Here is a 12,235-nt window from a genome sequence, read left to right as displayed (position 1 = left end):
CGTGCGTAATCAAACTTCAGATGGTCATGAATTCTGTAACCTATAGAATTGGGCTACTTCGTTCTGCGTGATCCAGTGTATAATAACGCAACTTTTTCAACGAGGAAAAAAGAAAAGAATACAAGCGAGGACAACTGCTGTTCTTTTTCTTATTTTCTAAATATTTTTTTAAGCCTGTATGGGTGCCCTCTGCTTTTTCATAGTACCTTTCTTCAGTCACGCTGTTGGCAGCCATGACACGTTTACCAATTTGCTCAAGAGGACATATTCAAAATGCATAGTAATCTGGCAACAGTGGCCGCCTTTGTCATCTTCTTTGAGGCCCAATAGCTACTTTCATGTGTTTCCTTGCGTAGTTGCGAAATGGCTCAGCGATCATCGCCGACTGCCTGTTCAGAACTCTAAAAAGTAGCAGTCGCATTCATCGTCCAGCCAATAAAGGGCCTTCAGACAATTCTTTAACTAAGCAAAGAATGACCACATTATAAAAACTTTTCGCCTCATGAATCCCCTGTCGGAAGAATGCTTGAAATACTTCAAGTATATAAGGAGTTAGATGCCGCTATCACACGGATGAGCCTCTTTCTTCTTTCGTCTCCACTACTGCGAGAAGCTACGCAGGGCTGGCGCCGAAGAGGCAAATGAAAAGGCAAGAGTCTGCCCACAAGTTTAGCCTCTCGCTGGCGAGAGGGCTCGTCGCGGCGCTCTCTGGCGGCCGCAGCTTCGCACTACTCCACTAAAGTCTTCAAGACAGCTGAGCTACCGCAAATGTCGTGTTTAGACTGGCAATGAAAAAACGAAATGCTTTTAGCTCCCGTTGTTGGCGACCTTAAAGTGACCTTGAGCCAAAAGCCAGGGCCGTTGTCCGGGCGCTCAAACGAGAATGTGCGGACAAGTTGCGAGAACAAAACGAGATCACCCGAGCTATGAGTCAAAACTAAAGAAAATGCGGCCTCTGGCGCCCACCTATCTGTACAGGACCGCATTGCATACGCATACTTACTGGCCGAACAAGTTACAAAAAATATCGCTTCCGAGTTCTTCCTAATGTTTGTTCATAGTATCACTCTAGCTGTAACTTCTAGTACGCTGAGTTTTATTTGTCCTTTCCAATAGCGACGTCCGAAAGGCAGATACAGGGCACCATACACTTGATTGTCATCGTTTAGCGCTGAGGCAAGGTTGCCTGCCTGTGCTGCTTTGAGCGCAAGCGGTGCGTGAGTTCCGTGGCGTGGGTTTTTCGTGGCCTCGAGAGATCACGCCTCGGTGCATCGCGCCTCCTCCGGGCGCTTCTACCCGCCGGAGTAGCTCAGCGGTTATGGTGTTGTGCTGCAAAGCACGAGGTCGCGAGATCAGATTCCGGTCGCGGCGGCCGCATTTCGAGGGATGGGAAATGCGAAAACGCCCGTGTCCCGTGCATGGGAGGCAGGTTAAAGATTCCTTGGTGGTAAACGTTAATCCAGAGTCTCCGACTACGGCGTGTCTCATAATGCAATCTTGCTCTTGGCACGTAAAACCCCCGAATTCAATTCATACTCTGTCTAGCTGTGCAATGCACTCTGCCTCCTTGGTGTCTTTCACTGCCTGTCGGGCCGCCTTTAACCGGTTTTCGTGTTCTAGCGGGGCAGCGTCCATATGGACCAGGGCACAGTAGGCATGGTGCGGTGTGGTGGGGTGTGCAGTAGCTGTTGGTGGGATTCTTTGCTTGCGATGCCGACATTGCAAGGCGAGACGAAACACTATTTCCCGGTTTTTGACCCGATATCGTGAATTACCTGTGGCATCCAGTGCAATTGAATTTGTCTCACAAGTTCACAGGAACCTCTTCTACGGATCGGCAACGCTCTCACTATGTTCAGGTAGTGTTTGAGGGACCCTTTAATGGAGAGTGAATTGTGCCACCCACAATCAAAGAAGGCAAGCCCGCTGGGTTTTGCACCCTTGCATATTAAGCCAGGCTACATACTCAAGGGGCGTACTGCTTTGAAACCTAAATATCCGCTAACCATATTTTGGCAACTACGTGGCGTCACACCTGAGCTAAGTAGTGCCCCAAACAATTGGGGCACTACGTCTCACACGCTCGAATTTCACACCGAACCCTTTATAAAACCTTGAAGTGCATTACAACTGCCCAGATTCGTTCGCGCGCATAAAAACTTGCATAATGTGAAAAATTGAAGCTCTGGTATTGGTGCTTTGGTGGAAGCTGATAAAGCTACAAGCAACTAACTAATGAGCATTGTAGTGCTTCCGTTCGAGTTGGATTCTCGCTTCGAGCGTGCGAACTGAAATTGTGCGAGTCAGGTTGCACATACATGTCCAATGAAAACACAGGACTATCCTAATCGGCGAGTTGAGCGTAAGGAGTTATCTTCTATTATGCGTTATTAGGCAGTATTATATTAGGGGACTCAAGCCACACGCAAGCGTTGCGGGAAGCTAACCACCGGGTGTAAAAAAAGCCATAGCGAGTACAGAAGGGCGCGAAGGGCCCCCACATTGGAGCTTGCGTCCCCCAACGCTTGGGTGCGGCTTGCCCTTCCTTTAACCTAAAGCTTTCCATTTTTCGCCACTCGCAACGGCAAATATGAAGCTTTGAACATATAGGACTTAACGCGTGTTCCCTCTCACTCGCGTTCCGTGCACTGCTTAATTCTCGCACCGCTTTTCTGCATCAGTAGCTCGTAAGTAATGAGTTTTCGGGGTTTAGGCATACCGCATCATCAAGCACAGCACAATACATAAGTAACCCTGCAATCGCACTGTTAGGCGCACTGTCTAACGCGGAGTCACAAAGCCAAAGCGGAAAAGGAAAAAAAAAACACACTGTTTTTAAATGCCAATAGAAGTACAAACAATACACCTACATGCGATTTAACCGCGCGCCACTTGATGGAGCAGCAAAAGCTTGAGGTTACACCGCATTGGTTTTCGTGAGCCGTGGGTCAATTGCTCTGAAGATGTTTGGTTCGATGTCTTTAGACGTCGCACCCGCTCTGCAATTTATTCCAATAACCAATCAAGGGACACTCATGCCGAATTTTCGACATCGACATCATTTGGACGGCGTCGCCGTGATGTTTGGCATATAGTTCGAGTGCGAAAACATCTTACGTAGCTACGCAAGATGTGATGTTTCATAATATAACCTTCGCGCGTTATGAGGGCGACATAAGGTTCCTCGCAGTAATGTAGCGAGCACATACTTTTTAGAAACGAAACGCAAACAGGACAGGCGGTGGCGGTGGTCTTTGGACGAGATGCGCATTAAAGGAAGTAATATTTTTTCGATTGTTCTTTTTTCTTTCTGCTATATTTAGTAGTAAACCCTGAATTGAAAGGACGCATACTACTACAGGACCCATGTGGCCCACAAGGACACTCACCCTGGGGCAGAATCTCGGCGGGCTCGAAGGCGTTGGCGTAGAGGCGAGCGTAGTGGTCGATCCCCTGGCGACTCTCCTCGGCAGCCTTGGCGAAGTCCCAACTGAAGCGCTCCAGACGCAGAACCTCGCTCGCCTGCGTGTCCGGGTCGATGGTGGCCAATGTCTGTTCGTGGTGCACATTGTTCAGGTAGCCCATGTCAAAGCGCCGCGTTATGTCGCTTCGACGCCGGTTCGGGATTTCGCGGTCACAGTTCTCGAAGTACGAGCTCACCTGCGTTCGGTATTTCATAAAGGAGTGCACTTATATTCAAGAACGTACTGTTAGAGAAAAAACGAATGTCATCTTCTTTTTAAAACTACGTCAACGTTCAAACTTTCAAAACAGCAATGTTGGGCATTACTAGAAAAATCGAGCCCCTACGACTATTCACCTGATCACGCATTTTCAATCAATCAATCAATCAATCAATTCTTTATTCAACATCAACATGAGGATGTTGGGTGCGTCGACAAAAAGCCAGAAGAAAGGCTTGACAGAGGTCGACGCACCCTACAATGACTTGGCAACAGTCACCTATAGGACCCGCGTACAAGGTAATTAACTGTAGCCAGCTAAATCCACAGAAACCGCAGAAAAATTTGAAGGTCATGTCTATTGAAATGCAGAAATAACAAGGAAAAGAGAAATAAAAATACGATAGCCGACCCCAAGTCTTCCCCATTAGGCGTGTGATGTTTCATATTCGAGCTAACGTGGCCGCCATCCTGCGGTCCATATTCTCGCTTACTTCTTTAAATGCGTAAGAATTTCTATGCTTACCCAACGAGAAAGCCCTCCGTCCGTCCCTCCATTCATCCGTTCCGTAAGACGACAACTTTCAATGAAGCAGCCCGAACACTGGGCTCACGCCGCACTCAGCCACTTTCGCAGATCGCTTTCAAGGTACGATCGGCGCGGCAGTGCCGCCGCCCCACTGCGTTTGGTCACGGTTCATAATCGTTCGGCGAGTACGGATCAGTCGCTAAAGGGCGATAACGGCTTATACTGATCGGAATGCCATCAGCGCACCAGGTGCCGCCACCTGCAGTACTTTGCTTGCGTCGTCCATGCTCTTTGCGTCGCCGTCCGCACCAGCTGGCGTTTCATAAGACTGATCAAGTTTCATAACACCGATAATGACACTAGGCTGCGTGGAGATAAGCAAATGGCACTATGCTTACGCATACTTAGACAACTGCCATAGGAGTTTCTGTGTGAATTATTCATTGCGACAACAATTATATGGACCCTCCAAGCAAATTTTCGCCGTCACAGTTGCCGTCGGAGTGGCCGTAAGGTTACCTGTATATTTAGGTATCTCTATACTATATGCCATCCAATTTTTTGTGTATTCATTTCCCGCAGAACTCAGTGCACATAAATACATTCAAGTAAGAATGCCAAAATAATTACAACATTCTTCGGTTGCCAGCCCAGCATGAACTAAACTTTTTGAAATTAGAAAGGCTGTATATAAAGCCGAGCTTCTACACGCAGCACCCATTCCGGAACAGAACTGTGTTTTATGCACTTTTAGAAAAATTATTACAGCTTCTCTCAAATACTCGCGGACAGGTTTTCCATCAACATCATTTTGGCGAAAGTCAATCGAGATATCCACATACTGCGCAGGCCCAGTTATATTAATGCATCAGAAGTTGCACCATAATTATTTTGATCCTAAAAAGCTTATACCATGCGCATATAATGACAGGTCTTTATTAAGGCATGTCGGGGCAAATCACAAAAGAAAACCATGTCCCAACAGTAAAGGAAAACGGGCTCAGTCCTCCTCGGCTTTTGACATAATAAACAGTTCATACCCCAAGGAACGAATAGGTGTTTCTGTAGCATCCATGTTTTTACAAATAGCGTACCAGTAATCAATTTAAAGAAAGATGCCTTCACACCAGACGGTACAAAATTAATACGTTTCAGGACGTCTTTTTCATGACCTGCGGAGTACATGGAGCGATACAAAGCTACATCGTAAACAGTACGTACAACCTCCTCAAATAATGTCTGACGTGTTATCCGACTTAGATAAGCGTTACAAAAATTTGCAGTTAGAAACAGCCGGAAAAGAACAGCCTCTTCTGTTATAGTCATGTAGGGCTCCAGGCAAACTTGTAGAAGAAAAAATCAATTCAGGTAGAGCGTTACATAGGCGCATTCGACATACCGTCCGCAGAAAAGGGTCCGAGTCATCCCGCATAAACAAAACAACCGATTTACCAACTGTTTCACAAGCAGGCGGGCCAAACCAAGCACACCATTGCGGACGCGTAGAAAGTTTTGTGTCGCTTGTCCTCTCACATATTTACCCCCACATGGTTACCCCCCCCCCCCCCTCGCAATGGACACGGCAAAAACACGATGCTTCTTTTGAACGTCGAGACGCGAACAGTGTAATACTCGTAGCACATACCAAAGCTCGCTTAGGAGAAAGACATTGCAAACCGCGGCACGTGCGAAAATTGACATGTCCCAGCCCTTCCACTTTTCTACTCGACCTCATAGTTCTGCAGCTTGTGCTCGCCATTACGGTCTGTGTAACCGTAGCACTGAAGAGGGACTCCCAGGTACTTCACTGGTGCTGTTTCGCAGTTGATATTCAGACAAGCCCTTGAAGTTGCTGTCCATCGCCTATGCAAAAGAACTTGGAATTTATTACAATTAACACCACTGCCACTCAATAAACCGAAACGTTTCACCGTTTTTCTCGGTTTAGAATATGCTTTCGTGATTGCTGCAAAAGACAGCAATAGCGTATACATAAGCTACAACTGGCCACAACATGGCCACAATTAGCACATGACCGGGGTAGTTGGAGAAGTATGGGAGAGGCCCTTGCCCTGTAGTGGGCGTAACCAGGCTGATGATGATGACTCTAAAACTCGTACCTCATATAAGTTTAAAAGCTGTTATGCTTTTGCTTCTTAATATACTGAGGAAGACTGTATACAAGGTGCCCGAGGAAACTTTAGACAGAGTTTAAAAATAATTAAATGCCACGTAGCTACACAGAACAAAGGTGATGTTTGACGTCGCTTAGACATACTCGAACAATTATTTATTCAGCCTAATTAGATGATTAGTCTTAGTTATTTATGCAACTTCTCAAGTATTATACATAGATGAAAAGTGTCAGTGAGAAAATCGTAGAGCGACATGAAAAAACTGCCTATGGAGCTTCCTATTCCTCAATACGTGCTACATAAATGTGTTTTTTCGAACGTGAAAGAAGCCCGCGAATACACGCAATGTGCCTCGAGCGGCCAGTCGCTCGGCAATTTTGCGTGCATTTCTTACTGGAACGTGGTTTCCAACCGGCTTATTATTAATGATTATTTTCGTGAACTGGTTGTACGCCACTTGTTCTCCTTCGAGTATAACTTATCGAACGTTGATGTGTTCTAAAACTGACATTGACACATCTTGAGGAACTCATGGACTCTTTTTTTTTTCTATATCTAACTACAACATTGCGACCTGTCATTGTATTACATCACAGAATTCCAACACACTGAATGTTTGGCAGAATTTCTTTTATTCCTGCGTGTTTGGTGAAAAGCTGCTATTGCCTTTGTTACTGTCTGTAATCAGCCAGCTAATACTTTCGTGCTAATTTTGCAATCAACGTTAACTAGGTATATAGGCAGTGCGATGTTACCTCACGCAATTTATCTTTGTCATCTGTTTTTGATACTAAAATTATATATGAAGATTTGAAAGAAAGAGGAAATATGCTTAATGAACAGCCTCATTAAGTACTGTGGCTCGTGAGTACAGCGGCTTGTATGAGCGCTAGACCGTGCTTATACATATTGTAGAAACAAGCACTTGTTGCATGTGGTCCCGCATACTGGCCAAGGTACAAATTCTCTATAGCCTTCTTCACTTCGTCTCCGGAGATAGGCAGTTCTAACACTTCTTTTTTGCATCATCCAACTGCTGCACAAAAGACAGAAATTCACTTTTGATACTTTCAATGTCAACTGCGCTGTAAGACAACAGCTTTTTGTAATATTGGAAAAAGGGGCCTGGTCAATTTCAAACTCTTGTTGTGAATTTTCCATTGAATTATACTTTGACTACTTCGTCACAACGAGCATGGTTTGTCTCCATGCCTATGGCACGTTTCGTCGGTACTTCACCAAGGGTAAAACGTTCTGTTCTTCTCCTCGCAATTTACCTTAGATAACGCTCTGTGTCAATAAATCGGAGTTTTCACCGAGCAAGTGTCATTGTTTATTGCAACAGACGCTACACCTTCATCTGCTATCAGTGCGCTCAAATTCGCACGTAATAACCTTGGTTCCTTCATGTTCTTACTCTTTACAACACTCGCTCTTTCCATTATAGCCAACCTAAACATTTGCTTGAGAAGTTCCCTTTCCCTAATGACTTCAGCTTCTCTCTGTACTCAATTCGTTTTTATAAATTATTTTTGACGTCAGAACTGCAGCTAACGGAAGATTATTTTCAGCTTCCGCACATTCATTCGAATTTTTAATTATACGATGCATTCTGACATATCCGCGATATACGAGTAATGTTGACACCATTCTATCACTAAAGTTACTCATATAAAGTCTTCCAGTCTTGACAAAATTATTCCTCAGAATTGTGAGATTGGTAGCCCACAAACAAATGTCATAAAACAAAACAAAAAAACAAACAAACAAATGTCATAAAACAAAACACCGGCATTGCATGCTTTTTATCGTAATCCTTCTCATACTTAAACAAAAATCTGGAGGATGCTCAAGCTCCGCCTATAAGAGTGGAGCGCGAGAGCAATTAAAGATCCCTGGCTGCTTCTCACGCTTCCCGGCAACTGCAGCGCATGTAATCGTGATGTTTACCGGGAAACACTGGCAACGAACGCTATGCACGAAGGCGAGCTTTCTGGTAGAAACGTAGCGGCTTGCGTGGGCCGCGATGCGGTACAGTTAGTGCATATCGCTCCCGCAGGGAGCCATGTACAGTAACTGAACGATGCGGCGCAGCCGAGCGTCATCTGGAGATGTTGCGAGGAACCGGGCGCGCTGCTTTATGGCTTTTGAGATTTACGCGTGCAAATCTGGGAGGCTATGGCCACTCTATGCATGGTAGAAACGCTGGAAAAGGGGTTTGTGTTTTTTCTTAATTTTTTCTTAACAGAATTACGTTTTCTTGTGTATTAAAATTACAATCCGATGCCATCACATCTCTACGTTGTGTGTAAGTCGTATTTTACGATTTTTCTATGTATTGTACCTTGAGAAATTCAATTAGTTCAGCAATTAGCTGGTGCCGCATGGAGTGCCTGCATGGTTGGGTATGCGTGGTTCGAAATTCTTTTTGCCGAAGCGACCATGGAGAAAAAAATTCTGTTAGAGGGGACAGTCGGCGAAAATTGGCAACAGGAAACACGTCACGCCTAGTTTAATCCCATCCGTTAGCTGACGCGAGCATAAAAAAAAAGAATGTCAAATGAACTTACAGAGGACGTTTTTTTTTTTATTCTTTCTCTCTAAAACTAAAAAGTTTTGCGTATAAATTAACTTATACTTTGCGACTTATTTTTCTTACGTTACCTACCAACGAGCTAGTTGCATGCCAGACGTGCCATATGCATGCGTCTTGCGCCAGACAGGCCACCGAAGCGACCGAGGCCGGTTGCGCATGTGAAGTTCTACTGTTCGGCGACCCGCCTCTTTTGGACGCAGCCTGTTTGTTGGGCTCCCGGCGTATTCTCACGTTCCTAGGGCATTTCGACATGGCGCCACTGCACTATTGGACTAAGGCAAGGTAACAAATTTTGTTTGACACTCTGCGACGCATTTCACGCAATTTAAGCTTTTATGGCACGGAACCGAGACTTGTGACACACTTAGTAAAAAACAGCTCGGCCGTCCTAGCGTAGTAAATTTTAGTTAATGACTCGTACTGGGAGATGTTTGCGACCCTTGCTCTGAGCCCCTACATTTGAACTTTTTTCAGGAGTTTTTTGTCGCACCCCGCTTTGTGACGCAGTTAGGGAAAAGCAGCTCGGCCGTGTGACGCAGTTAGTTTCGCGTGTACTGAATCTTACTGTGCAAAGTCTTGATGTTTTCTCTGACCCTAAAAATTATTGTAATTATTTCGTTTCTTTTGGTTTACTTTTGAGGTACGCTCACTGCACCTGCCATTGTGACACGGTTAGGGAAAAGCAGCTCGGTCGTAGTGAGAAAGTAAGTTTGGCGTGTACTGAGTCTCAGCAAGACAAGTTTGTGACGCTGTTTGGGGACCTGCAAAAACACACCTCCTTCCGATACTCACGCTTTCTAAAACGCGACGAGCGATTGCCAGGTGCTATAACACTGCAGTCTGTTGCTTGCTCCGGCAGAATGCTGAGGAGCTCGAAAACCAAGCTCCTATCTAAATACATGTAAAAGGTGAATTCGTTTTTCTCCGCAACCACTGCACCAAGTTTGACGTGGGTTGTTGCATTTAAAAGACAAACTCAGTCTAGTGAAGTTATTCCGGGTTTTTGATTTATTCGGTATTTGTTTATTAAAAATTGTCAAAAGGCGCAAATTTTAAGGTGCAAATGATATCACAATTATCTGAACTGCGTGTAAGAGTCATCTAAAGCGAACAAAATTGATGTGTCCCACACGACTCTAAAGAAAGTTAGTAATATGTAAATACAGCTTTCGTAGAACCCTTTTACACAATGTTATGAATTCACCTAAGATATCAATTGACATGTCGAATTTGTCCACTTTGAATGATATAATGGTTGCCGTTTACAGAACCGCGATATCTGTTCTTGATGCAGAGCTATGAACTTGTAAACTTCTTCCTTCTATCTTTTCTAATTCTCGATTTTTCCAAAATTCTTTTAACAAAATTCAGGCCCTAAATAGAAACTCCTCTTTCAACAGTCACTACAATTTACCTTTTTCTCTCAAATGCAACAAATTTTATTAAAATTGGTCCAGCGGTTATCTCAGAAAAGCGTTTATGCGTTTTACATGTATTTGAATAGGCCTCGTTTAGTTGGGCCTGAGCTAAAGCTTCCTCTTTAATATTCTGTCTTCTCAACGACTGAAATAGGCTTTTCACCCTAGCGTTTGTCTTGAGTGCAAGCGGAAGGAATTCTGCCAGAGTCTACAATGGTCTGGCTGAGAGCCTGTGCTGTGGCCACTTCTAAGTATGTAGCTTACCACTGCGTTGGCTGACGCCAAGTTGCTTTGGACGCACGCCGTAGCCCGCATATTTGTGCAGGATATTATGACCGGGAATGGGGAATGCTTGCAAATCGGATGTTTTCATACTTTATCGTATTGTTTGGGTTGAGTCGGGTATTTTCTACGCCATGGGTACGTAGGAGTGAATTGCTTTGGTTTGTAGTGCCGCCCGTTCACGACTTTCGCATGCTTCGCCTCTACACGCAGTATTCGTACAATGTCTAAACGCCAAATGACACATGCTTGTAATTTTGTTCAGTTGATGCCGTCCGGTGGAGCTTCGTACGAGTACTACTGCTGCCCACCTGGTGCCACAACGTTGGATGAAACCTGCCGTGGTTGCTCAGTGGCAATGGTGTTGCGCTGCTGAGCACAAGGTCGTGGGATTGAATCCCGGTCATGCCGGCCGCATTTCCAAGGGGGCGGAATGGGAAAACACCCATGTACTTAGATTTAAGTGCACGTTAAAGAACCAGTCGAAATTTCCGGAGTCCCCCACTACGGCGTGCCTTATAATCAAAAGTTGTTTTGGCACGCAAAACCCCATAATTTATTTTAATTTTAGCGTTGGATGAATGCACAAAATGACCCTAACAAGCATTCACATACAGAAAATAAATATTTTCTCATTTACAAGGGGTCTTGCGTGCACTTTATGAAATTGCACGTGGCACAGATTTGATGGAGGCCTTGTAAAGATCGTTCGCAATCGTTTGTACTAAACAAAACGATTTCGTACTAAGAGCGCACGTAGTTGGGCAGCAGAAAAAAATGAAAAAAAATAATCCCGCTCCAATTAGCGCAGCTGGTGCAACGTGTGCTAGCTAGCGTTCAATACGCGCGCGTCCAACCGGAAACCGGAATATGTTAATTCCATCCGCTTGATGCGCTACAGTCAATTCGGCCTCCGGGGCCTCTCCCAGTGTTCGCTCTAGTTGAATGTCTTTCTCTGTGAAGCGACGTTCAACGCTGGACATCGGACGCCGACGCCGGATTTTCTGCGACACGGGTGCCTTAACCCTATCGCGTTAAAAGTGCGAAACAATAACACAAATCAAACCTGAAAGTGATGTATGTTTATTGGTGGGCCAGGAAAGAGGTTTCGAACATACCAGATACGGAAAAGTGGTAGTAAATCGGCTCAGAAAGCGTTTGATTTTTTATACGTACAAAGAATTGCCTGATGGCACGATTCAAACAGACGGCCCCTAGCGCAATAGTTCGTTTTTGCTTAGTCAGCTTATGATTACTTCAATTCATACTGCCACTACGGCTACTACTCTTACTCTTCATGTAATAGTCTAATATGTTGCTATAGCATTCTTTGCTTCGCCCTTATGCAGAAAGTATGATATCTTCATGCGTATACTAAATCTACCTAATGAAAATTTTCGCAGGAGGCATCGAAGAAAGCAAACGAAGAAAGCAAGTGTCAAGGGAAAGAAGGATTTATCACAGGCCTTGTCCCTTAAGAAAACACAGGCTAAGCAGCATCAACTACACTTATATAAATCACACAGTGGCGCAGAAAGCACCGATGTAACAGTCGGGAACGTTAAGTGCACAATATCAGGAGTCTGGTACAC

General features: G+C 44.8%; 1 protein-coding gene across 2 annotated transcripts in view; it reads right to left on the bottom strand.

Moving 5' to 3' along the window:
- Positions 1-4,332, bottom strand: part of LOC126519075 (serpin B3-like) — a 36,799-nt gene extending 32,467 nt beyond the window's left edge. The window contains exons 1-2 of one of the 2 annotated variants that reach the window (XM_055065293.2): positions 4,210-4,332; positions 3,390-3,660 (exon numbers count right to left, since the gene is read on the bottom strand). In XM_055065293.2, the coding sequence (XP_054921268.1) occupies positions 3,390-3,660; positions 4,210-4,245 (307 nt within the window). In that variant the 5' untranslated portion in view covers positions 4,246-4,332. The remainder of the gene's footprint in view (positions 1-3,389; positions 3,661-4,209) is intronic. The other variant, XM_055065292.1, reaches the window with a different exon arrangement.
- Between the last annotated feature and the right edge of the window lie 7,903 nt (positions 4,333-12,235).

Source organism: Dermacentor andersoni, chromosome 10 (assembly GCF_023375885.2).
Source record: "Dermacentor andersoni chromosome 10, qqDerAnde1_hic_scaffold, whole genome shotgun sequence".
Taxonomy (NCBI): Eukaryota; Metazoa; Arthropoda; class Arachnida; order Ixodida; family Ixodidae; genus Dermacentor; species Dermacentor andersoni.
This window is presented reverse-complemented; position numbering and strand designations above follow the sequence as displayed.